The 27,264-nt window shown below is 45.8% G+C and overlaps 1 protein-coding gene across 7 annotated transcripts in view; it reads right to left on the bottom strand.

Annotated features, from left to right (window-relative positions):
• PTAFR (platelet activating factor receptor) overlaps window positions 1-27,264 on the bottom strand; it is a 52,487-nt gene that overhangs the window by 13,771 nt on the left and 11,452 nt on the right. For 3 of the 7 annotated variants that reach the window (XM_008537751.2, XM_070610561.1, XM_070610562.1), the window contains one exon: window positions 11,690-15,266. The exons of 2 other annotated variants lie outside the window; for them this stretch is intronic. In XM_008537751.2, the coding sequence (XP_008535973.2) occupies window positions 14,191-15,219 (1,029 nt within the window). In that variant the 5' untranslated portion in view covers window positions 15,220-15,266 and the 3' untranslated portion in view covers window positions 11,690-14,190. Of the gene's footprint in view, window positions 1-4,025; window positions 4,163-10,435; window positions 10,533-11,689; window positions 15,267-27,264 lie in introns of those variants that run through there. 2 more of the 7 variants (XR_011537498.1, XR_011537499.1) reach the window with 2 other exon arrangements.

Here is a 27,264-nt window from a genome sequence, read left to right as displayed (position 1 = left end):
TGGCAGAAGTGGTGTCTGTTACTTGCAGCCGAGAGCCCTAACTGCTCCTCCACCAGTTAGAGCCAAATTCAAGTCCCAGCCCTGTGACTTAGCAGCTGATCGCTGTCCAGGGACTTGACCGATAGATGACTTCTCAAGAGGTTCTTTGGCCCTGGTGCCACCCAAGAACCACAAGGAGATGAGGACAACAGCGTCAGGGGCTCTGAGTGCCAGCTCCCATTCCACCCTGAAAGAAAGCAGTTCTCTCTTCTCCCTCCATCTGGGCAGCTGGAGTCTGGCCAGGTGACTGCTCCCTGCTTGGTTCACAGGATGCCCCCATCTGGGTCTTTGAATATTGAGAGGCAATCTCAAAGACAGACAGACAACTGGAGTAGTCACAGTGGGGACCGTGCCAGTGACGTTGTCCTGACCAGCTTGTTCCTACAGTGTGGTCTTGGATCCATTAGCTGCCAATCCCTCTGTTTTCTGAGGCTGGTTCTCCTGCTTTCCTTTCAATCCTGGAATTCACCCAATGTCCTTCCGGTAAATTCCATTCCAGACTCGGTTTCAGTTGCTTGCATCCAAAAACTCTGACTGGCGTGGTAAGGATGATATCCGTTTTACAGAGGAGGAAACCATGCAGGATTGGAATTTATTTACTTGACCTAGACCTCTAATAGGCTAGATTTTGAGCTCTTTGAGGGCAAGGACCATGTTTGATTCATCTCTTTTTCACCATCTACCAGAATAGAGTCTGGCAATGAGCAGGAACTCTGTGCTTGTTTTGGAGAGTAGGAAGAGAAGAAAGGAGGGAGAGAAAAGGAAGGAGGGAGAGAGAGAGGGAGGAAAGAGAAAGATGCAGATGGAAGAAAAGAAAAAGGAGAACTTCCCTCCACCCCTGAGTGGTCAGGCAAACCATCAGCCCTTTCAGATCCGTTTCCAAAGGCTGCAGGAAGCAGGTGAGTTTTCTAGAGCTGCATGCCCAGAAATAGCATAATCCCAAGCCTTCCCCCATCTCAGGGGATGGCAGAGTGAAAAGAAGAAAGGGCAGGTTTTGGAGTCCGATTTGGGGTTTACCCCCATTCTGGTTATGTGACTTTGGAACAAGCCTCAGTGTCCTGATCCAAAAATGAGCATGTGCATCCTTATTTTTAAGAGACATCCAGTGCTCATAGAGCAAGGTGCTGGAGACTTACTGGTGAACAGACACAGACAAAGCCCTTGCTCCCCTGGAGCTTACAGACTGGTCGTGGCTGTGTTGGGGAGAACAGGTGTTAATCAAATGAGTACCCAAGTAAACAGAACATTAGAATTGTGTTGGGGCCGGCCGGGCGGCACAGTGGTCAAGTGCGCATGTTCCACTTCTGTGGCCCGGCGTTTGCCGGTTCCGATCCCGGGTGGAGACATGGCACCACTTGGCAAAAGCCATGCTGTGGTAGGTGTCCCACATATAAAGTAGAGGAAGATGGGCATGGATGTTAGCTCAGGGCCAGTCTTCCTCAGCGAAAAAAGAGGAGGATAGGTAGCAGTTAGCTCAGGGCTAATCCTCCTCAAAAAAAAAAAAAAAAAAGAATTATGTTAGCACTACCTAGCTGAAGTGCACAGTCTATAATGTTTATAATGGAATACAAAGAGAGTCCTGTAGGGGAGGAAAACTTCTCTCTCTTTCCCTTCTAGTTTCTTTGGCTGGCCTAACAACTAAATTGACATTAGTCAGATTAACGGGAGGAAAAAAATTAATTTTGTAGGTACAGGAGCCCCACAAAGACATGAGAGGCTCCTGGACAGTCACATTATTGAGGTTTATATGCCATCCTGAGCTCAGGAAGAGCGAGTCAGGGTCTGGGGCCTTGAAAGGGAGGAAGACAATTCACAGAAAGATGGGAAAAGCAAATGCGTGGTAAACAAATGTTTCCCATGCCATGCAGGGAAGGCTTTCCAATGTAAAAATGTTATCTTTGGTAATAGCTGTCTTCCTGGTACAGGATCCCTATCTAAATTCTCTTAGGCAATTAAGGGGGATGTAAAAAGCTCTTCTTGAGTCTGATGGGCGTTGATTGTCTTCAGATCAAAATAATCCGTAAGTCAAAGTGACACATTTTAGAGTGGCCTGCCTTGAACCCTGTCAGTTTATAAAGGGAGAATTTGATCTCCTCCAGGAGGTTGAAGAAGGGTCCATGGGGGAATATGAGGGATGAGTTAGAGGTAATCTGGCAGACTCCACAGAATATGCAGTGGTTAAATGATGAGAGAGAACATGGCAAGCTTGAGGAAAAGAAAAAAGGTAGAAGACCAACAGAAACCTGACAGAAGGCAAGTCTAGACAAATAGGCCGGGGGCAGACTCTGTAAAGCGTTAGATACCACAGGAAGGGTTTCCATCTCTCTCCTAATGATGTGGACTTCAGGCTGGTTAATTTTTTTTTAAAGATTGGCACCTGGGCCAGCAACTGTTGCCAATCTTTTTTTTTTTTTTTTTCTGCTTTATCTCCCCAAATCCCCCCTGTGCACAATTGTATATCTTAGTTGCAGGTCCTTTTAGTTGTGGGATGTGGGACGCCATCTCAATGTGGACTGACGAACGGTGCCATGTCCACACCCAGGATCCGAACCCTGGGCCGCCGCAGCGGAGCGTGCAAACTTAACCACTCGTCCACGGAGCCGGCCCCAGGCTGGTTAATTTTAAAACTGCAGATGAGAAGCAGGTTCCGAGGACTGGAGTTTGCTTGCCCTTTGTTGGGAAACTTTTACATTTGTAAGGGAAACCTCCATCTGTAAAGATGCCTCCCTCTCTGCACCAGGAGGAAGGCAGGATGGCCTTATCTCTGGAAACTCTTAATGGGGAAGACAAGGACTTAAGTTGGTTACTGTCTGGCAACCTCATGTAACTGATTTCGGGTGGTGGCTTCTGGCCTTTACTTAATCCGATTTGATTCTTATCTAAAAGTTGTGGGACCACCCAATGGCCAGACCCCACATGCACTGATACCATTTTAACTTTTTTACATGTTCTTTCCTTTGTCTTGTAAAGAGATGGCTCACATACCTATGCCTTAAATTTAGCCTTAGGCTCCACGCATGTTTGCAGCAGAAGCGGGGGCAGCAGCAGCAGCTCCTCCTGCCCGTGGGCCCTGTCCCCACACAGCAGCCTGACTGCCCGTGGGTCCTGTCCCCACGCTATTCCACACTATTCTCTAAATAAAAGAGCACTACTGCCAGATCTTGAGAGTCCAAGAAATCTTTCTTTCGACTCCTCGGCTCACCGATCCCACATCACTAAGAGCATTGAAAAGTCAGTGAAGTGTTCTGATTGGGTGAGTTACAGAGTCAGATTTGCATTTTGGAAAAATAACCCTGACAATGGTATGGAGAACAGGCAGGAGGTGGGTCAGAATGGACCCAGGAGACCAGTGTAGATGGCCAATGCAGAAGTCCAGGCAAGAAAAGTTAACAGTTTAGACAAAAGTGGTGGCTTAGAGTGGAGGATTAGTATATTGAGAGAAGTAGGCAGATTTTTGATCAAGGAGGTAAAATTGAAAAGACTCAGTCAAGGATTGGATTGAAGGCAGGGAGAGAATAGACACTACAGATGATTGTCTAGCTTTCTGGCTCCCATAACTGGAGGGATGGTGGTGCTATTTACTGAGTTAGGGCTGGGTTTGGAGAGAAGGCTTTAGACATTTTTAATTTGGAGGACCATTGAAATAGCCGAGTGGAGATGTCATGTAGACATTTAGATAAATTGGTCTAGACTCAGAGAGGTCTGAGCTGGAGATGTGGATGTGTGAGCGTAATTATGCTTTAGATTCAATGAACTTGCCTGGGGAGAGAGCTGAAACTTGAGAAACCCAATATTTAAAGTCAGGTAAAGGAGGATGAGTCTGCCAAAGATACAAGGGTAGCCAGAGGGGTAGGAGGCAAAGCGGAGATAACAGACATTTGTTGCCGTTATCGTTCAGCATCCACTCTGTGGTGAGTGGAATAATAGCCACCCTCCCAAAGATGTCCATGTTCTAATTCCTGAACTCCAATCCCTGAATATATTACCTTATATAGTAAAAGGAACTTTGCGGATATGATTAAGTCAAGGATCTTGAAATGAGGAGATTATTCTGGATTATTCAAGCAGGCCCAAGATAATCATAAGGGTTCTTATAAGAGGGAGGAATGGGAGTCAGAGTTAGAGAAAGAGATGTAACAACAGAATTGGAAGTTGGAATGATGTGACCATGAGCCAAAGAATGTGGGCAGCTTCTAGAAGCTGGGAGAAGCAAGGGAATGGATTCTCTCCTGGAACAGCCAGAAGGAACACATTTCTGTCAACATCTTGATTTTAGCTCCATAAAACCCATTTCAGACTTCTGACCTCCAGAACTATAAGAGAATAAATTGGGTTATTTTAAATCACTATGTTTGTGGTAATTTGTTGTAGCAGCAATAGGAAACTAATGCATACCCCCTCTTCTTTTGAGAACGGTACCCCAATTTGGCTCTGGGGAAACCAACCCCACCCTAAGCCTATATACTCCAATGGGGCTAACTCTAACCTGGGGCTCAGGGGTGGGGTATGTGATCTAGCCTAAGCCAGGCTCCCCGCTCTACCCCCCAGCCACATTGATCAATCAGGATTGGGCATATGATCTCAGCCAGCCCAATCAGAGCAAATCTCAGGACTTATGCTAGGGCTACTGGGGAAAAGAGCCTCACTCCTCTGCTAGATATGAACGAGGAAGCATGTAGCCCCGGGAGCCCCTGGCAGCCATCTTGCAACCATGGGAGAGAGTGAGGATAGAGTCAACATGGAAGAGCACAACTGAGAGATGGAAAAATAGAGTGACCAGATCCTAACACAGGACTGTTATTCAGCTGGTACACACCGGAATGGCTGATTGTTGTTGAAATATTTCTGTTGGTAAGTAAATACTGCCTAAACTGCCTGGGAATAGGAGTCATTCCCCCACTGCCTCCCAGCCACCCTTTTTCTGGACTCCCTGGACTTCCCCATCATCCAGTAACTAAAGAGTTAATGCCAGGACCAGTAGGGGACTTCCAGGTCACCCCCTCGGACATCTGTTCTAATGAGTCAGTGACAGTGTAACATCAGTTGTTAAATATTTTGAATGTTACTCCTGTCTTAATACTGTTGTTTGAACCCCTCTATTCAACTGGATCCAGACATCTACCCCTGGATTACTGTTGAGTTACTTGAGACAACATACCCTTTTGTTGTTGTTTAAGCCAGTATATGTCAAGATTTCTGTCACCTGATGATCAAAAGAGATCCCACAAACACCAGGATAATGTGAGGTCACAGAAGCCGGGGGCCAGTTTTAAGAAGAAGGGGATGGTCAACAGAGTCAAATGCTGCTAAGTCAAGTCAGAAGACTGAAACCATGTACATGCGTTAACCGCGTGAGCCCATCACAAGTGCTCCATAAGAGGTAGCTGCTGTCCGCTGATGTCTCCCACAGCTCCATCCAGCAATATCCATCAAGGTTCGTTAGATTTAGCTGCAGAGAACAGAAAATCCGAAATAACAGAGCCTTAAACAAGAGAGAATTTTGTTTTTCCCTCACATAAAAGTGGTCCAGAGATAGGCAGTAGAGGGCAGGAATGCTACTCCACCAATGTCACGGGCCCAGGCTCCTTGTATCACTCCATTCTACCATCCTGGCAAATAGCTTCCATTTTCAAGGTCACTTCAAAGCCAAAGACGGGAGGAGATGCTCACAATGGACTCTCAGAAGTAGACCATGGAATAGCAAACGTAACACTCTATTGCATTCTTAGCACGTCTGCCACTTGCTAGAGTGTGAGAGCAGAGACTTCATCTTTCTTGACTTGTCCTTACAGCACGTGGCAGAGTGCTACCTACGATGGGCAATCATTAAACATTGGTGGAATGAAAGAAGGACACCCATTCTCTTTTCACTACGCTGTGCTGCCTCAGACAGCCACACATACCAACAATATCCCATGTGTATAGAGTTTTATGGACTAAGTTCTTGCACACACTGTAACTCAAGCGGAGTTTGTTGAATCAATGGCAGACAACACCATGTTGAATATGATGGACCCACTGTGAGAGGGGCTCCTTTGGGAGCTGGAATTTCTCCCTCCTCACCTCACTTTTCCTAACCCATCCCGCCTTTTAAAATAAACTTTTTTTACTGTGATAACATAAAATTACCATTTTGACCTTTTTTTTTTTTTTTGAGGAAGATTAGCCCTGAGCTAACTGCTGCCAATCCTCCTCTTTTTGCTGAGGAAGACTGGCCCTGAGCTCACATCCGTGCCCATCTTCCTCTGCTTTATAAGTGGGACGCCTGCCACACCATGGCTTGCCAAGCAGTGCCATGTCCGCACCCGGGATCTGAAGCAGTGAACCCCGGGCCACCAAATCGGAACATGCGAACGCAACTGCTGTGCCACCGGGCCAGCCCCACTTTGACCATTTTTAAGTTTACAGTTCAGTAGCATTGAGTATATTCAGATTGTTGTACAACCATCACCACCATCTATCTCTAGAAACTTTTCCCCTTTCCAAACTGAAACTTCATACCCACTAAACAATAACTCCCCACTCCCAGGGCCGGCCCAGTGGCGCAGTGGTTAGGTACGCACGTTCCGCTTGGGCCGCCCAGGGATGCCGGTTTGGATCCCGGGTGCGGACATGGCACCACTTGGCAAGCCATGCTGTGGCAGGCGTCCCACATACAAAGTAGAGGAAAATGGGCACGGATGTCAGCTCAGGGCCAGTCTTCCTCACCAAAAAGAGGAGGATTGGTGGCAGATGTTAGCTCAGGGCTAATCTTCTCCAAAAAAATAAAAATAAAAAATAACTTCCCATTCCCCTCTCCTCTAGCCCGTGGCAACACCATTCTACTTTACGTCTCTGTGAATTTGACTACTCTAGGCACCTCATGTAAGTGGAATAATGCAATACTTGTTCTTTTGTGTCTGGCTTATTTCACTTGGCACTAAGTCTTCGAGGTTCATCCATGTTGTAGCGTGTGTCAGAATTTCCATCCTTTTTAAGACCGAATAATATTACGTTGTATGTATATATTGCATTTTATTTATCCATTTATCCCTTGACAGACTTGAGTTGCTTCTGCCTTTGGCTATTGCGGATATTGCTGCTATGAACTTTGGTGTTCAAGTCCCTGCTTTCGATTCTTTTGGGTGTTTACCCAGCAGTGGGATTACTGGGTCGTACGGCTATTCTGTGTTTAAGTTTCTGAGGAACTGCATACTGTCTTGCACACGGCAGCTACACCATTTTGCATTCCCACCAGCGATGCGCAAGAGTTCCATTTCTCCGCAGCCTTTTCCAACTCTTGTTATTTTCTGGTTGCATCTCATTATGGTTTTGATTTACAGTTTCCTTATGATTAGTGATGTTGAGCATCTTTTCACGTGCTTGTTGGTCACTTGTATATCTTCTTTGGAGAAATGTCTATTCAAGTCCTTTGCCCGTGTTTTTCACTGAGTTGTTGGTTTTTTATTGTTAAGTTGTAGGAGTTCTTTGTATATTCTACATATCAGCCCCTTATCAGACATATGATTTGCAAATAATTTCTCCCATTCAGTGAGTTGCCTTTTAACTCCGTTGATAGTGTCTTTCATGCCCCATCCTTTCTTTTAAGGAACTGACTCATCATTTCCTTTCAAAGGTTCAAAATCCCCTACTCATGTATGTGGCAATTCTGCTTAAAACACCCTCCAAACATATTTTAGAATGACCTAGGAAGTTAAATAAAAAGAAATCCAGACACACTCTGTTCCTCTCTTATTGCATAGTGTCACAATCCCAAGGAAAGTACAGGGTTACACAGTATGAACTTCTTGAAAGAAGAGGCAGCACGGGGAGCAACACAATCTATCAAATCAGGACACAACACTCACTAAGTACTTATTCCATGCCAGGTCCTGTTCTAAGCAATTTTAAATTGTCAAAACTATCCTATTACGTCGACAATGAAATTATTCCCATTTTACGGATGAAGAAGCAGAGACCCAGAGAGGTCAAATCACAGATTAGGTGGAGCTAGAAATTGAGTCTTCACAAGGCGGCCCCAGAGGCCATTTTATTGATCACTACACGACACTGTGCAGGCTTCGGCGTCAGAATTATCTGAATTCAAACTCAAATGACTCACAAGTACGTGATTACAAACCCTTTAGTAATCTGAGAGAAGATCAAACTAAACACAAGATTTTACTTCACACCTGCCAGCAATTTGAAAGTTGGACAATGCCGTGTGGATGGAGGTTTGGGGAAATAAAAACTTGCATGTAACTGTGGGTAGGAGCGTAGACTGCTGCAGCCATTCCAGAAGGGATAGGGCAGGTCTTCATCCAATTCAGTAAGAGTGTAGCCTGTGACCTAGGAACATCACTCCTGGGTATACGTCCCAGAGAAATTCTTACCTTGGCCCATAGGGGAACATCCGGAAGGACCTCCTCACAGCATTGTTTATAGAAAAGGGGATTGAAGGCAACCTAAATTGGCAGGGGAATTGGTCAGTTGGAACTGGTCCATTGCTGGGGGACTAGGTCAGTAAAATGTAGATGCACACGATAGAGGACCAGGCAGATGCTTGCATCAATGAACCAGATATACACAGTTCACCATGGTTAAACTGTAAAAATAATGCTGAATGGGGGAAAAAGAGAGACACAGAATGAGGTCCGTAGACCAGTTTATGGAAATCATGTCTTCACGTAAATTTAAAATGAATATGCACAGAAAATAACATTACATTTTCCAAGGATACATGCAAAGTCAAATATATTTATGGAATGCACCAGAACTGTTGCGGGAGATGAGACTGGAGAATGCCGATGAGAGAAAACAACATGCATTCAGACAGAAAAATGTACAAGAGAAGCGTCTTGAGAAATGGAGGTTAAGAAAAAGGATGTATGCACCCCAGGTCTACCAAGTTATTACTGTGTGACCTTGGATAAGACATGCCATCTCCTTGATACTAGTTTTTCTTGTGTGGAAGATGGGGGATAAGGACCTTCACATCCTGTGTCATGAAGGATGTCTACAGAGGAAGTCAGTGCGGCAGAATGGAAAGTGCACGGGCTTTGGAGCCAGACAGATCCAGCCATTCACTGTGTGGCCTTGAGAAATCACTTCACTCCCTAAGCTTCTGTTTTAAATGATGCGGTCGAGGCAAGCTTCACTGAGAAGGGTACATCTGAGCAAAGCCTTGAAGGAGGTGGGGGAGTGAGCCATATGGTCATCTGGGGGAAAATGCAATTCAGGAAGAGGGCAGAGTCACCTCTATCCACAGGTAATACTGTGAAGTAGTCCTCACGGTGCCTGGCACACGGTAAGTGGTCAGCAAGTGTCAGATATTCATCTCTTTCCCTCCTCTTACAGAGAGGCCAGGATCCAGGTGACCAGTTAATACACTGTTAGCTTCAGTGACAATGGCACTCTGGCTTCAGAAGTTCTTTGAAACACTGCATTCATGTGCACCATCCACCTTCAGGAGTGCCCTCCCTAACTGACCACAGGAGCCTCATCCTGGAAAGAAGTCATTGCTGCTGGGGCTTCAGCCTACATGGGGAACAGGAGAGCCCTCAAAGAAGACTCTTGAAACAGCAAGGCAGGGGCCCTTGCCAGCTACTATTCCCCTTGAGGGATCCCTACCCCAGCGCACACCAAAGCTGGGACAGTGCCTAGAGCAGCTTGGGTGAAGGCACAGTCACACAGGGGGAGGAGAAAAGGGAAGGGACCCATATTTTCTAAGGCAGATCCGGGTTTGAATACTATTCTGCCACTTACTAGCTGTTTTACAAATCACTGAACCCCTCTGAGCCTCAATTTTCCCATCTGTAAAGTAGGCATGAAAATATCAATTCTGTACAGTGGTTGTGAGGACTCAAGGAGATAAGATTTATGAAAGTGGCTGAAAATATCAATTCTGTACAGTGGTTGTGAGGACTCAAGGAGATAAGATTTATGAAAGTGGCAAGCAGCTGTCTGGGGCTTAACAAAAAGTAGGCCCCTTTACCCCTGTACCGAGTACCTGGGAGGCAGCCACTGTCTTATTCAGTCAGCTCCAGTCCTTATTACTTTATTCATTTCAGTGGGGATGGAATCACCTACCTTTTGGGGAGGATGTGAGGTTTCAGTGAGACAACAGGTAAAAATTGTGCTCCACATAGCTATTGGACCAAAATAGGTACTCCATAGTTGTTTGTTGGATACCCGGATGGATGGATAGATGGTAGGTGGGAGTACGGCTTGCTGGCAGGATGTCAGGGGAAACACTGTTTGTATTATAGGAATACAAGTCTGCACAGAAATCAGGTGTTTTACAGGGAGGTTTTATCATACCTATTTACAGCCTTAGGTCTTAAGCACAGATTTAACATAGATGAGTAAAAACAGGCATAAACATGCCCAGTTCTAGTCATCTGTGACCTACACTTACCACTCCTGTGGCCATGACTCATCTCGATGAGGTGAGGGCCAGGCCTTGCCCGCTCCAACATTCTCCAACTGAGATCACTGTGGTTCCCTGGGGTGAAGGCAAAGAGCAGAGGCAAATGAAGGGTGAGAGCTTCCTGATGTATGAGGTAGCTTAGAAATCCTGACTGGTGATGTTTCATCAAAAGAATTACAACTCAGCTTTTCCTATAATCGCTGGCACCATTGCAAGAAGCGAGAGAAACAAATGAGCAGGCAGTTCTGTCCTGGCTGCAGTCCCACGCTGGGTGATTTCTGCAGTCACTTAGCCCCTCCGAGTCCCATGGTTCCCTTAGTAAGATGAGGAGAGTGGGTCTTCCCATCTCCAAAATGCTCTGATCCTCTGAAAATCCCTGACATCTTCTTTAAAATATGAACATAGAACTTTGGAAGAGTATGTATTAAATTCCTTCTTATTTGTCCCTAAAGAGTCTCCTTAAACCCTTTCAAAATAAGTGCATGGATATGTCAACACGTCTGTTTATGCTACACTCAGAGGAGAGCAGTAAGCTTTGAAGACAAACAGATCTCAATTCCAGGCCTAGATATGTTCAGGATTAAGACACAGTTCCTGCCCCAGGATGGGGAAGACAGACATTGAAATGGATAAACTTTGATAACCACGGTAATTAGGGTATAAAAAAGTTGGACCCTCCCAGCTAGAATGCTGCTAGAAGGAAGCCATTTACCCTGCCGAGAGAAATTCAGGAAGGCTGCCTGTAGGAGGTGTTCTGGGCTAGGTCAAAAAGAAGAGAAGACATCTGAGAAGGTCACAATGGGAGTAAATGTGGCTGTATTCAGAGTGGTGAGGAGATGAGCAGGACTGTAGCACGGACTACAAACTAAGATACGCCTCCCACCCCCAGGGGCCTTGGTGGGGCGGGAGACCCTGGCCTGTGTGTAGGGGCAACATTCTGGGAGAAGCAAATGGGCAATCACGAGTTACCATCTCAGGACTGTCAGACTCACTCTTTATTGAGCACTTACTGAATGCAGACCCTGTGCACTTTATACACAGCACAGCGGTGTTTCCTGAAGTGTGCTGTGTAAGTCACTGGGGCGTATGAGGTGACTCTAGACAGGACATCAAAGGCATTTTTATTTTAATAGTTACAGGCTTTAAGTTTGTATTTACCTTCTATGTGTGACAAGTAGTATTAGTTTTCATTTACGATTTAGTTGTAAAGCATCCTTTTAGGGAGACAAGTTTTGAAAAGGATTTAAAGATTTAAAGAACAATATTTATTAAGTAAACATACAGATGGTACATAGATATGCAAAAATTGTGAGGAGGGTACAGGGATGACCGAAATTCGAGAGACACTGTGCTTTAGCAACAAGATTTTATCTTATTCAGAGCTCTTTTGGTTGCAAGTAATAGATAATACTTCAAATCAGCTCAAGCAAAACAAGAGAATGCATCCTAACAAGGGCATCTCACAGGACTCAAAGGAAGGAGGGCGGACTTTGAGGCTCGAGAAGGGTTTGGCCCAGAGGAGGAGCGCCGGCAGGCTCCGGGAAGCGCCTCCCCCTGGCCTCTCCAGGCTCCTGGGGTCTCCCTCTGGTCTCTGATTTGCTCTGCACATCTCCATCTTCTCTCTGAGTCGAGCCATTTTCTCTAATACACTCATGCAGGTGGCCACCCCCTGCCGCCACCACCCCCAAGGCTTGGGTACATAGAGACACACATGTAGACACACGCTCACAGCTCCAGAGTTTGTATATCTTCAGGTAAGTGACTTGCAGAGCTGGAAACAGCATCCCTGAGTCTCGCTGCTTATTCCTGAGAGAGAGAACCAGACTGGCCCAAGTACAGCCAGATGCTCGCCTCTCATCCATTCAGCTCCTATATGAGGACTGAGGGGAACAAATTCTCAGAAAAAGGGAGAATCTGGGATGAGCAGTCACCTTGACCAAGAGGTATCTGCTTCAGCATCCACTGCTCATTACAACCCTATGAGGTAGGAAATTCAGCTCACAGCCCCTCGGCAGGCAAGAGGTGGCAAAGTGAAGACTCGAACCTGGGTCTGTGTGACACCAAAGCTCTAGGATGCTGCACTATCCACCTGGTCACCATCAGCTAAGTCCAGCCCACAGCTATCATTCCAGACCCAGGCAGGTTACTGGCCCTGGGAGGCATTTATCAGATTCAGCAATCCAGTGCTTGCCCAGCAGATAGGAAATAAGGATCCTAGCTTTATGGGGACACTAGCTGGAAGGTAGGAAAATTTCTCAGGAGAACCGCGGGGCTCTGGACACCAGGGAAAGCTCCTCCAAGCACAGGGTCTGAGGCTGCCAGGTGCATACTGCAGGCACTCAGCTCAGAGTGTGAGAGGAGGCTCATTTGAATATATTTTCTGACATTCACAAGCAGGCATCTAGAGATCCTCAAGAGAAGCTGACACCTCTCTTCTGCCCCCAGAATTCAAAGTGCCAGCTGGCCCTTGGAACCATAACCACTCCTCCCACCTCCTGGAAGCTAAATTAGGAGGGCCCCCCAGAAAGCGAGGCAGGAGAGGAGATCTGACAGGCTCCTTCCACTCTGGAGGCCTCACCCACACCCAGGCACTTCCCAGCCTAAGTGCCCACTCCCGTGGAAGCCTCTGGGCCTCGTGGTGCACTGGATGACCTGAGTTTCGCTTTGAGGGACCTTGACTCCACAGTGCGTGGCTGCCACATAGAAGGTAATTCATCAGGGTCTGTTGTTGAGACAGACAGATGGATGTGGAGGTTGTGTCTCTCCCGCTGGCCCAGAACTGACCCAGACTTGAGGCGAGGGCTGTGCAGAGAGACACATCTGCTTCAGGAGACAAGCTCCCCATTCTAGCTTTCGGTTTCTGCATGTTTTATCTTCTCTGGTCACCATTCAGGACAGGTTGTTGGGTGAGTCAGAAGATGGTTCCACCAAGCCACTTCCCCTAAGAAGAGTCACAAAGACCTTGTGCCTGTGGGTGGAGACGGTGGCACTGTTCTAGCTCAAAAGTCTGCCCCAGGGGCCAGCCCGTGGCCAAGTGGTTAAGTTCACGGGCTCTGCTTTGGTGGCCCAGGGTTCACTGGTTCGGATCCTGGGCATGGACCTAGCACCGCTCATTAAGCCATGCTGTGATGACATCCCACATAGAAGAACTAGAATGACCTACAACTAGGATATACAACTATGTGCTGGGAGTTTGGGGAGAAAAAAAAGAGAGGAAGCTTGGTGACAGATGTTAGCTCAGAGCCAATCTTCCTCACCAAAAAGCATACTTTAAAAAAAAGTCTGCCCCAAAGATAATGTCACTCAGCTAGAGGGTTTCCAAAACCCCCCTTCTCTAACTTTATAGTGATAAAAGGAGTGGTTGCCCAAAACTTTAGGCCACACTCACTTGAGGTACTGCCCTGCTAGGGTGAACTGAGTGGCTCAGAGTCTGCCCCCAAGGTCTGCCCCTGGCCCTGATGTTCCTCCCAGAGCTATCAGACTCAGGCTCAGGATAAGGTCACCAGCCAAGATTGCTATGGCCTATGCCTAAAGGTAGCTGGAGGGGCTCATTCAAATTCCGGATTTTCCCATAATCTGGTTCTGCCATCATCCCCACCTTGGGCAGCTAGCCTCCATATCTAATGGGCACCAGTGCCCAGGGAGGAGGTGACCAGACCACAGCAGATACCCCTTCTTCTCCCAGGTTGGTCTGTGATGTCCATAGAGGAGAAGCCTCTGGGCCTGGCCCCAATAATCAGGAACTAATTTTTGAGGGAATTGACAGGGATCTGGTTGAGTGGCATGACCCCTTCAATGCCCGTCTCCGTGGTGGCCAGGGGGCATTTCCGGCTGCTGCGCAAGCTATATAATTTCTGGGTGAGGTGCTTGCGGAAACTCTTGGTGAGGAAACAGTAGATGATGGGGTCTAAGACACAGTTGGTGCTAAGGAGGCAGAGGGTGACCTGATGTGCATCGTTAATAGCCTGGTGGAATTTGTTGTTCTGGAAGCCCAGCTCAGCCAGGGTCCAGGGCAGCTGCACCATGTGGTGGGGCACAAAGCAGATGATGAACACAGCCAAGACCGTGCAGACCATCCACAGTGCCCGGCGCTTGACTTCTGCACTGCGCTGCAGATGCTCTGGCTGCATGAGTAGCTTGCGGATGATGACCAAGTTGCAGACGAGGATGATAAGGAAGACAAGGAAGAAGCTGAACACCAGGAAGATGTGGATGATGAGGACTGGCACACTGCCTTTCTCATAATGCTCAAAGCAGCGAGTGATGTTGCCTGAGCCAGCCTTGTTGGGCACTATGTTGGTGGAATCCATGAATAAGAAGTATGATGCAGCAGCCACAATGGCCAGCCAGATGACCAGGGACAAAGAGATGCCACGCTTGCGGGTGGAGGCCTGAGCGGTCTTGATGGGCTTTGCCACTGCCTGGAAGCGGTTGTAAGTGATGACGCCCAGGAAGGCCACAGAGCAGTAGGTGTTGATGAAGAAGCAGCAGCCGGTCAGGTTGCACAGGAACTTGGGGAAAATCCAGTTGCCCTGGTTGTAGTAGTAGACGACCCACAGTGGCAGGGTGAGCAAGAAGAGCAGGTCGGCCACGGTGAGGTTCACCATGAAGATCTTTATCTCATTGAGTTGCTTGGAAGAGTACAAGTGGCCAAAAACCCACAGCACGTAGCTGTTGGCAATAACCCCCAGCACAAAGATGATGCTGTAAACAATCGGGAAGAGAGTGTACCGAAACTCAGAGTCCACACGAGAGCTATTATTTGACTCCATCGCTCTGGGCTGGAATGAGGCAGCTGGTCACAGGGTCCTGCCTGTGCCTGGAAGATCACACAGGAATTCTGGTCAATGAGGGGCCAACAAAGGACTATGTTATTTCATCAATTCCAAGACTACCGCTTTGCACATTTTTAAAACCCTAAAATCAAAGGCGTCTTCCAATTAATTGGCAGCATCTTTTTTCTTTCTAGAGAAAATAATAGTGTGTTTCTACAATGGATGACATCTGAGATTCAATGAAACTAATGGCAGTTCAATATCTTTTCTACAAGAGAAATGTTCCATTTAAAAATACATCTTTATATGCTTCTACATGGCAAAAGAAACCATCAATAAAATGAAAAGACAACCCACCAACTGGGAGAAAATATTTGCAAGTCATATACTGGCAAGTGGTTAATTTTCAAAATATATAAAGAATTCATACAACTCAACAACAAAAAAATGAACAATTTGATCAAAAAATGGGCAGAGGATACAAACAGACATTTTTCCAAAAAAAGAAATAGCGATGGCCAACAGGCACATGAAAAGATGTTCAACATCATTAATTATCAGGGAAATGCAAATCAAAACTACATGATATATCACCTCACATCTGTCAGAATGACTATAATTAACAAGACAAGAAATAACAAGTGTTGGAGAGGATGTGGAAAAAGGGAACCCTCATACATTGCTGGTGGGAATGCAAACTGGTACAGCCACTAAGGAAAACAATATGGAGATTACTCAAAAAATTAAAAATAGAAATAGCATATGATCCAGCTATTCCATTACTGGGTATTTATCCAAAGAACATGAAATCACTAATTCAAAAAGATAGATGCACCCCTATGTTCATCACAGCCTTATTCACAATAGCCAAGACTTGGAAGCAACCCAAGTGCCTATCAAGGGATGAATGGTTAAAGAAGATATCTATATCTATATCAATATCGATATTGATATAGATATAGATATAATGGAGTACTACTCAGCCATAAAAAAGACAATATCATGCCATTTGCAACAACATGGATGGACCTTGAGGGTATTATGCTAAGCAAAATAAGTCAGACAAAGACAAATACTGTAAGATTTCACTCATATGTGGAAGATAAACAAACACATAGACAAGGAGAACAGATTGGTGGTTACCAGAGGGGAAGAGTATGGGGTGGGCATAAGGGGTAAAGCAGCACATATTTATGGCGAAGGATAAAAACTAGACTATTGGTGGTGAACACTACGCAGCCTATACAGAAGCTGATATAATGATGTACACCTGAAATTTACACAATCTTTTAAGCCAGTATGACCTCAACAAAATAATTTTAAATATATGTATATACCTTTTTATTCTTTGGCTTATTTTGACTTAAAGTTTTAGATAATCTATTTATGGTGATAAAATACATAAAAATTTATACTATGAAATTTTTAATTTTCTGACAAAATTTGTATATTTTTCTATTGATGACATTTGAAATAAAAATTTTGATGGTAAAATGTTCTACATTGAAGTATAATTTATGGGGCCAGCCTGGTGGTGTAGTGGCTAAGTTCACACACTTCACTTCGGTGGCCCAGCGTTGGCAGGTTCGGATCCTGGGCTCATCAAGCCACGCTGTGGAATAGAGGAAGCCTGGCACAGATGTTAGCTCGGCGACAACCTTCCTCAAGCAAAAAGAGGAGGATTGGCAACAGATGTTAGCTCGGGGCCAATCTTCCTCACAAACACACAAAATACTAATAATAGTAATAATGATTTATGTGTTTATAAAAAATCAGGAAAACACAGAGAAGTATAATATTAGTGTCATCCAGGGATTGAAATACTAGTCAGTTGTTCAAAAGAGTGAGTTACTGATTGTACTGACGTGGAAAGTTGTCCCTGGATAATATAGCTAAGTAAAACAAAACGAGTTGGTAGGACCCCAGTATATATGTGTATATGAATAGAAAATGATCTAGGGTACACCTCTAACAGTTGACAGTGGTAAGTAACCACTGGAAAGGTAAAGTGGGCTTGGTAGGAAGTCTATTTACTTTGTAGTTTTGTTTGTTTGAACTTTTTATTTTTTATTTATTTTTTTTAAAGGTTGGCACCTGAGCTAACAACTGTTGCTAATCTTCTTTTTTTTTTCTGCTTTTTTCTCCCCAAATCCCACCACTGAATAGTTGTATGTTTTAGTTGTGGGTCCTTCTAGTTGTGGTGTGTGGGATGCCGCCTCAAGATGGCCTAACAAGCAGTGCCATGTCCGCGCCCAGGATCCAAACCATTGAAACCCTGGGCCGCCAAAGCAGACCACGCAAACTTAACCACTGGGCCACGGGGCCGCCCCTGTTTGAACTTTTTAGGAGCATTTATTACTCTAGCAGCTAAAAATTTTTGAAGATAATTTTAAAAGAAAAGTATACAGTGAAGAAGCCCTTTAGACAATACTTTAACCAAGTGATCGAGATTAACATCATCATTAGCAAGACTTATCAACATCATGTCCCCCGGAATTGATGGACTGGAAAGGACATAACATCACTTCTCTGGTATTCTTCCCCAAAATGCATAATCTCAGTTTAGTCATGAGAAAACACCAGACAAACCCAAACTGTGAGACATTTTACAAAATGACTGATCAGTACTAACCAAAAGCGTCCCACAACTAGAAGGACCGATAACTAAAAATATGCAACATTTGGCTTTGGGGAGAAAAAGGGAAAAAAAATTTTAAGAGAAACAAGTGTCAAGGTCATGAAAGATAAGGAAAGACTAAGGAACTGTCATAGATGACAGAATATTAAGGAGACATGTGACAACTAAGTGCACTGTGGGATCCTGGGTTGCATCCTGGAACAGAAAAGGTCATTAAGAGAAAAACTGGTGAAGTTCAAATAAGGTCTATAATTTAGTTAATATTCTACCAATGTTCATTTCCTGGTTTTGATCATCATATTATGGTATTATAAGCTGTGAACTCTAGGGAATGTTGGGTGAAGGGCATACTTGAACTCTTTGTACTGTTTTACAACTTTTTTGAAGGCCTAAAATTATTTCAAAATAAACAAGTTTTTTAAAGTATATTAAGGAAGATTAAAACCAGCCACAACCCCATCACCCAAAGTGCGGTCCATTTTCAACAGTGCCTCGCCGTCATCTGCTCTCCATCAGAACCCGTGGCTCCCTCCCCACCTCTTGTTCCTCCCACTTTGTCGCTATCACGTGAGCCTGGAAGGCCCTCTGATGTTTTGTTGCAGCTGATGGGGAAGGGATGGCAAGAGACTTAGATTGGGATTAAGCAAGGCCTGAGGCTCGTCATATATCATAATGCAGTGAAAAGAGCCCAGAATTGAGCGTGAGAAGCAAGGAAGACAGTTAACACTTCAGAGCACTCCTTTTAGAGCCAGGCACCCTTTTAGGTGCTTCCACATGCACTACTCATTTGAGTTTCACAAAAGCCCTTTGAGATAGGAAGTAAAACCCCCCTTTTATGTAACAGGAAACTGATCGTAGGGTGGTTATGTGACTTGTCCAAGGTCACACAGCCGTTAAGGGATGGAGCCAGGATCTCAAGTCCAGCTCTGTGTTCATTTGTTCATTCACATATTCATCCAACAAATATTTCTGAGCATCAACTGCCTGTCAGGCTCTCTGCTAGGCACAGGAGATACAGGGTGAACACAGCCAATGGGGCCCTGCACTCAGGAAACTTACAGTGTCATGGGGGAGGCAGACAAAAGCAATGTAAACAAACATAGCTGCTATACAAAGAAAATGGGGCACTGATATGGAGAATCAAAAAAGGGATTTGCTTAGAAAAGAGGTGACCTTTCCGTTGCGGCCTGAAGGAGGAGCAGAGGAAGAATTTCCCAGGCAGAGGGATCAGCACGGGTCCAGGACTGAGGCAGGAAAGAGCTTGGTAGGTTCCAGGAACTGAAAAAAGGGCCACCTGACAGCCCTTTGTCCTAACCTCCAGCTGCCACTCCACCCTCACTTCATGCTACCTTCCCCCGAGGCTGCAGCCAAAATGGACTTCCCACATGGGTCTTCAAACCCACCCAAACCTTTCCTGCCTCAGCCTCCACACGTCCCCACGCCGATGCCTTGAACATTCCTCCCCACCCACACCCCGCTTCCACCTGGCCATGTGAGCTAATGCTTCAGACCTTAGCCGAATTTCACTTCTTCAGAGAGGACTTCACTGACTCCAGGGCCAGTTCAGTTCCGTTCCTGTCTCAAAACTCACTGTACTTCTTCGTAAATCTGAGCACGCTTGTAATCATATTTGCATTTGACTGCACTTGACTACGAGCACGAGGAGGAGAAGGGCCTTATCTGTCTATTCAACACTATTCCCGGCATCATGAACCAATAACCGAAGGAATGAGTGAGAAGCCTTTTAATTATGCCCATTCTTTAGGGGGCCCCGGAGTAGCAGAGACACTTGAAGAAACCTATAGATACTTACAGGTGAGTTTGAAGAAACGACTGGCTCTAATCGGAATTTTGTTGATTGAGAACTTTTTTTTTTTGAGGAAGATTAGCCCTGAGCTAACTGCTGCCAATTCTCCTCTTTTTGCTGAGGAAGACTAGCCCTGAGGTGACATCCGTGCCCATCTTCCTCTACTTTATATGTGGAACGCCTACCACAGCATGGCTTGACAAGCAGTGCCATGTCTGCACCCGGGATCCAAACCTGTGAACCCCGGGCTGTGGAGAAGTGGAACACGTGGACTTAACCGCTGTGCCACTGGGCAGCCTGATTGAGAACACTTTTGTGCTTTGCCCCATTCCTGTAGTCGTAGTTTGTCTATGTTAAATTAAATAAATGTAGGTTCCATTATTCCAATAAATCGTGATTCCTTTAAAAACAAAAAACCCACCAAGTCATGTTGTAAATTACATAGTTGATTTGAATTACACAGTTTTTTTTTTTTTTTTTTTTGAGGAAGATCAGCCCTGACTTAACTGCTGCCAATCCTCCTCTTTTTGCTGAGGAAGAGCGGCCCTGAGCTAACATCCATGTCCATCTTCCTCTTCTTTATACATGGGACGCCTATCACAGCATGGCTTTTGCCAAGCGGTGCCATGTCCTTACCTGGGACCCGAGGCCAGGGAAACCTCAGGCCGCTGAGAAGCGGAACGTGCGCGCTTAACCGCTGCGCCACTGGGCCAGCCCCTGAATTACATAGTTTTATGCTGCTTCCCCAGCAGCAAAATTGCTAGCTTCTACTCGGCTGGGACCTTTTCCACTCCTAAGGTGGAACCCACCTGATGCCGCCACTCTAGGATAATAGATCTCAAGGGTGGTCCATGGAAACGAGGGAGGAGAGAGGAATCTCTCTGAAACCGTTTAGGGGATCCCTGAGGTCAAAACCATTGTCATAATAATACCAAGAGATTATTTGTCTTTTTCACTGTGTTGACATTTGTGCTGATGGTACAAAATGATGAGCAAAACAGTTGCCTCTTTAGCACAAATCAAGGCAGTGGCACCAAAATGTAGCAGGAGTTACGTTCTTCACAGCCATGCACGCAGTGTACCAAAATTTAATTAAATTTTTTAAAAAGCCAATTTCACTTTAAAGTGTCCTTAATAAAGCAAGGAAATTATTAACTTTATTAAATTTTGAGTATACATCTTTTTAATTGTCTGTGTGTCGAAACGGGAAACACCCATGAGACACTTCCGCCGCACACTGAAGGACAGTTGTCTTCAGGAAAAGCGCTTATGCCATTGTTGGGGTTGAGAGCTGAATTTTGCTTAGTCACCATTATCTCTCAGAAAAATGACTGACAAACTATGGCTTTCAGACTTGGGTATTTGGCAGACATTTTTTCAAATATGAACGAAGTGAACCTGTCACTTCAAGGAAAACAAACGATGGTATCTGTTGCCGGTGATAAAATTTGAACTTTCAAGAGAAGATGACAATTTTTGGAGAACTTGTATTTGACAGCATGAGCTTGACAACTTTCCCATACTTAAAGAATTTTCCGATGAGATAGGTGGTGATATTAATGAATGCAATTTCTTTCTTTTTTTTTTTTTTTGAGGAAGATTAGCTCTGAGCTAACTACTGCCAATCCTCCGCTTTTTGCTGAGGAAGACTGGCCCTGAGCTAACATCCATGCTCATCTTCCTCTGCTTTATATGTGGGACGCCTACCACAGCATGGCTTTTTGCCAAGTGGTGCCACTTCTGCCCCCGGCATCTAAACCGGGGAACCCCGGGCCGCAGAGAAGCAGAACGTGCGCACTTAACCGCTGCACCACCGGGCCGGCCCCTGAATGCATTTTCTTGATATCTTATCATGAAAGGTCGAGATGTAGAAGACCTGCCTAACTCAGTGAACCCGAATTTTCCGAAGGAAGAAGGCGTGATATTTCAAAATTATGTCTAGGTAAAAGATTCAAAGGGCAAGCTGGATCGACACATTGCTGTGTAACAGATCCCAAAAAGTTCATGGGTATGGTTCAGGTTCCACATCGCAACTAACCTGTAAGAAACAGACTACCATTTGTGAAGCCTTGATGCAATGTCAAAGAGCATCAACTATCATCCGAAAAAGACGTTAAAATATCCTTCCGTTTACAAACACACAACCGCGTGAGGGCGGATCTGCTTTGTGGACGTCAACCAAACAACATCTCACGACAGACTTGAGTGCAGACGGAGGTACGAGAATCCAGCTGTCTTCTATTAAATCCAACATTAAAGGAATTTGCAAAAGAAATAAACCAATGCCACTCTTCTCTCTAAATTGTTTATGTTTTGAAAATTTTAGTTATTTTTTGCTAAAAATATTATTTATGTTACCATGGAATGAATGTATTGCTTGTTTTCATGTTTAAAAACCAAAAAGATTTTTAGACTGTCCTCGTTTTAACTTCAAATATGGTAAAACTTGAGAGATATGACCTGCATACACACAAACTCTCTGGGGCCCTCAACAAATGTCAAGGATATGAAGAGATCTTGAGACCAGAAGATCTGAAAATCACGGCTCTACAATTTCAGCCCTGCCCGCCTTTCCTCTGAGCCCAAGATGCCCATTCATCTGGGCTGACTTTGTTTCTTTCTCGTGCTGGACCCTTGGGACTTGGGGGACGCTGTTCCTGGGGGCTGAGAGAGGCAGGGAGGCAACCACTGCTGGGCAGTGCGTGGTGCTCACTCTGGGTCTGTGAGGAAGTCACATCTCTAGCCACCCCACTCCCCACCCCTGTCGCTCAGTCAGTCCCTTCCTCTTCTTGGGTTCAGGCTCCAGCTCAGTGGGGTGGGGGCATCTCTCCCCTGAAAACTGTCTTTCTCCAGCCAAAGGACTTAACCCAGGACACCTTAAGCCAGGGCCCCCTGTCCCCGTGCCATGCCTACCCAGGCCTGTGGACAAAGTCTTCCCACCAGGAAGCAGCAGGACTAGGGTAACTCTTGCGAGGCGCTCACCTGGGTACAAAATTTAAGGGGGTGCCCAAAACCTCAGGAATCAAAATAAATTCTATTTTAATGCAACATTTTAAAAAATCAAAATCAGTGTAACTACTGATTCTTCCCTGTGCCTCATGTTCTAATATGGCTCTGCCTGGCGCTGTTAGGATCCTGTCTCCATTTAAAATTTTGGTATTTTGTTCATCATGAATTTTTTTTTTTTTTTTGCATTAACTGGTTCTTTAAAAAGCCTTTTCACCATGTGAATGGGGCACACATGCAAGCTGATCCAATTCGCCCATTCGGTCACTCATTCATGCGCTCACTGGCCGAGCGCCCGCTGCTCCAGGCCCTGGGCAGAGCACCGAGGCCCCGGAGAACAGACCTGCAGCGGCTCACAGACCATTCTGTAAGAGAGAGATTCAGAAACAGACAAGTGATAAGTGTGATGATGGTGGAGGTCCCAGATGTCAGGGTAATTCAGAGAGGGTGCTGTTAGCACAGACTTGAGGGTCAGGAATGACCTCCTGCTCATGCTGAAGGGAGAGAAGGAGTGGGCCTGAGGAGGAACGCCAGGCAGAAGGGACGGCACCGCGGAGCCCTGGAAGAATAGGAGAGGGTGTACCTGGTTCTTAGGGAACTTGAGACATTCGGTTTGGCTAAAACATAAAGTGAGAGCAGGGATGAGGAGAGACAGGGCCTACAAAGTGAGCAGCAGTCAACTTAAGGGTCTTGAATATTAGTCTAAGGAGTTCGTACTTGATTCTGCAGAAAATGGGGAGTCCTTGAAGGATACGGAGTGTGGAAGGGACAAGGCTGGATCCGGGTTTAAGGAAGATGGCTCTGGCTGCTGTGCACAGAATGGACTGGCGGGGCTTCAGACCGGAGGCGGAGAGACAGCCCAGAGACAACTGCAACTGTCGCAGGGCTGGAAGAGGCTGGGACCATGGCAGAAAGGATGGAGGGAAATGGATGACCGTGAGAGTTATTTGAGAGATGAAATGGACAGAACTTGGTGATGGGCGGGATGTTGGTTGATAGAAAGGGAGCAGTCAAGGACTGCCAGGTTTCTGGCCCAGACAGCTGGGGCTGAGGTGGTGTCTATCCTCATGGAGACGACACTGAGGAAGAACAGAGTGCGGTGGGGAGGATGAATTCAGCTGAGGACATATCATATTAGGAATGTCTGTGAAACATCCAGGAGAATCCAGGATTAAACCCTGAAGAGCCCAGCACTGAAACAGAGGGCAGAGGAGGAGAGAAACCTACGGAGGAGGCAGGCCCAGGCCAGTCCGAGTGGTCGGAGGAGAGCCAGGCAAGTGCCATGCAGGAGACCTAGCGGAAGAAAGTTTCAAAAGTGGGGAGTAAGTGGCCAACAGTGTGAAAAGCCACAGGGAGATGTAGACAGAAAAACAAACATCGCATGTGGCAACACGGAACTCTATCTTCCTTCATCAGAGGGATAGTGGTTTCTGAAGCATGAGTTGGGGAGTAAGTGAGATGAGGAAATGGAATGTTAAGTTCTCATTCAAGAAGCTTAGTTCAGCAACTAAATTCTGTGTGTGGACCTTGTTTGTATCCTGATCAAACAAACAAACTAACTTAAAAAATATTTGTTAGGGGCTGGCCCCGTGGCCGAGTGGTTAAGTTCTCTCACTCTGCTTCGGTGGCCCAGGGTTTCGTGGGTTCGGATCCTGGGCACAGACATGGCACCGCTCATCAAGCCATGCTGAGGCGGCATCCCACATGCCACAACTAGAAGGACCCACAACTAAAATTATGCAACTATGTACTGGGGGGCTTTGGGAAGAAGAAGGAAAAATTTTTAAAAATCTAAAAAAAAAAATTGTTAGACAATTGGGAAAACTTGAACATAGACTAAGAATTAGATGCAATTATGAAATTAATGTTAATTTTAAGTATAATAACAATATTATGATTATACATTTTTTAATTTTTTAATTCCTTATCAATGAGATATCCATACTGAAGTATTTATAGGTAGAATTATACACTATCTGGGTTTTGCTTTAAAATATTCCAGGAAAAATGTGCCTACATGCTAATCTCCATCTCAGCGTCAGCTTCCCAGAGTCAGCTGTGACAATGTATACTCCGATCTGTCTGAGCCCAGAGCCTCCCCAGTCCACAGAGCCTCCCCAGTAGGCCCAGCAGTGGTAGGCCACTTCTTTCCAGATAAAGAATGAGAATCAGTGTGGGGAGTCTTGGGTGGAACCCCTGCCTTTGCCCGAAGCCTTGCCCGTGGCGGTTCCGGTACCCATCACCCTGGCTCTTCCTACTTCTGCTGCCTGCTATCCAGTCCCAGGTCCTGATTCCCAGGTGACTCCCATTTGCTTGGTCCTCTTCCCAAACTTAATACCTAGCTGTCCTTTTCATCAACAGAACCCTTAAAATCATCAAAATGTAACCAGTCAAGTCTCCTGTAGGTCTCGGGGCTCATATTCCGTGCCTTTGTTCATGCTTCCCTCCCTCTCTCTGCCTGGCCGACTACGGATCATCCTTTAAGACCACTCAGGCCTTCGTTCCTCCAGGTAGTTCTTCCTAGGCCTCCTTGCCTTCCGCACCCTCCCCTCTGCCCCCAGGCCTGGTTAAGTGCCCATCCTCTGGGCTCCCAGAGCTCACGGCTTCTTATCCCACTGAAATTGCCTGTGTATGTCCGCCTGCCACACCAGACTGAAGCACCGAGACTGTGTGCATTCATTCACCAACAGTAATTGACATCCTGCTGGGTGCTGGGCACCGAGCTGGGGATACTGCAGGAATAAGACAGGCAAGATTGCTGCTCTTGAGGAGCTTACACTAGTCAGGGAAATCAGACAAAAATAGTTAGAGAGATAAATGAACAAGGGAATTTCAAATTGTGATGAATTCAATAAAAGAAATACAAATAGCGACATGACGACGAAGATTGAGTGAGGGGTTGCTTTAAATAGAGTGATCAGGGAAGGCTCCTCAGAGGAGGTGACATATAAACGAAAGCAGAGGCAGATTTATCACAAAACCAATGAAGCTTAAGCTTCTAGGCCCCCTCCTAGGCCTTGTAGCTAATTGTGTATTTATAATTTGGTATCTTTTCTTCAAAGATGGCCCCCAAAATTGTATAAGCTTTAGGATCCTGCAAAACCTGTATCTTCCCCTGGCTAAAAATCTAAAAAATGAGAAGAAACAAGTCAAGAGAAAATCCAGAAGAAGAGTATTCGAGGCAAAGGGTATGATGTATGATGTGCAAAGAGTCTGTGGTGGAAGTTAGTTCATCATCTTTTGAAGTGGGAATACATTTGTCATATTCAAGAGACTAAAAGGTCAATGTCGCTGTAGGGGCGTGAGAAATGGGAAGAGTGGGAGGAGAGCAAAGGGTAACAGGCTCCCAATAGCTCCCAGGCCACAGTAAGGAATTTGGATTTTACTCCACCAGCGTCGGAGAGCTGTTGGGGTATGTCAAGTGCATGAATAACCTAATCTGACTTGCTCTGGCTGCTGGGCAGAGACTAGATGGTAGGGGACAAGAGTGGAAGCAGAGAGACCATTCTGGAGGCAAGAGATGGTGATGACATGGACCAGAAAGTGGCATTTCCAATTCCTCTCTCCATCCCCAGCACTCAGCACAAGCTTGGCCAGAGCGGGAGCTGGGTAAATGTTTGTTGAGTGAACAAATATCTGGTAACCAACAACACTGATCCCTTTGTGACAGCTGCAAGAGGGCTGAGCCAAGAAGATGGCGGAGGCCTGATCTGTCCAGTGACGTGAGAGCAGCCTCCACACAAGGCAGACTGAGCCCTCACAACTTCACAACTCAAATTGTGGTCCTTGGGCCAGCGGCATCAGCACCGCCTGTGAGCTTGCTAGAAACGCAGAATCTCAGACCCCCCCCCCCAGACCTGCTATATCAGAATCTGTATTTTAACAAGATTCCCAAGTGATTCATGTGCACACTGAAGTTTGGGAAGTGTTGTGCCTCAACACACTGGCAGCCACATAATTGCCTGATCTAACACCTTCCATGGCTCCCCATGGCCCAGGATCAAGTCTAAGTTCCTTACCCACCAGCCGCTACTACTATTTACCCTCAACTCCAGCCACACTGAATTTCTTGCTGGGTCTCTAAAAACTCCATTTCTCCTCAAACCTCTGTGCCTTTGCGCACACTGAGGTCCTTTTCAAGGGTGCCCTTTGACTATTACTTTACCTAGCAAAATCTTACTCATCCTTTCAAACCTGATCTAAAGAGTGCTTTCTCTGGGCCACCTTCCCTGATCACCCCAGCAGAATGAGCTGCCTTCTTACCTGGGTCCGCATGGTCCCGGGCACACTCCTCAGTGTAGCACCTGACACAATGTTTTGCTGAGTATTGATTTCTGTGGTGGTTTCCTCACCAGGCAGGGAGCTTCTTGAGGACAAGGACTAGGTCTTTTTCATGTCTTTATCTCCAGTGTCAGACGCTGGGGACTAGATGGATGAATGAATGACCAAGCCCTTGATGACTATTCAGAGGAAACTGGCAGGAAGGAAAGGTGTCTAGTCTCTCTTGGGGAGGCATAGTAAGGTGGGGAGAACAAGGCTTCCAGAGTCAGAAAGATCTAGGTTTATACCTGGCTCTGCCATTTACTTGCTG

Source organism: Equus przewalskii, chromosome 2 (genome assembly GCF_037783145.1).
Source record: "Equus przewalskii isolate Varuska chromosome 2, EquPr2, whole genome shotgun sequence".
Lineage (NCBI taxonomy): Eukaryota > Metazoa > Chordata > Mammalia > Perissodactyla > Equidae > Equus > Equus przewalskii.
This window is presented reverse-complemented; position numbering and strand designations above follow the sequence as displayed.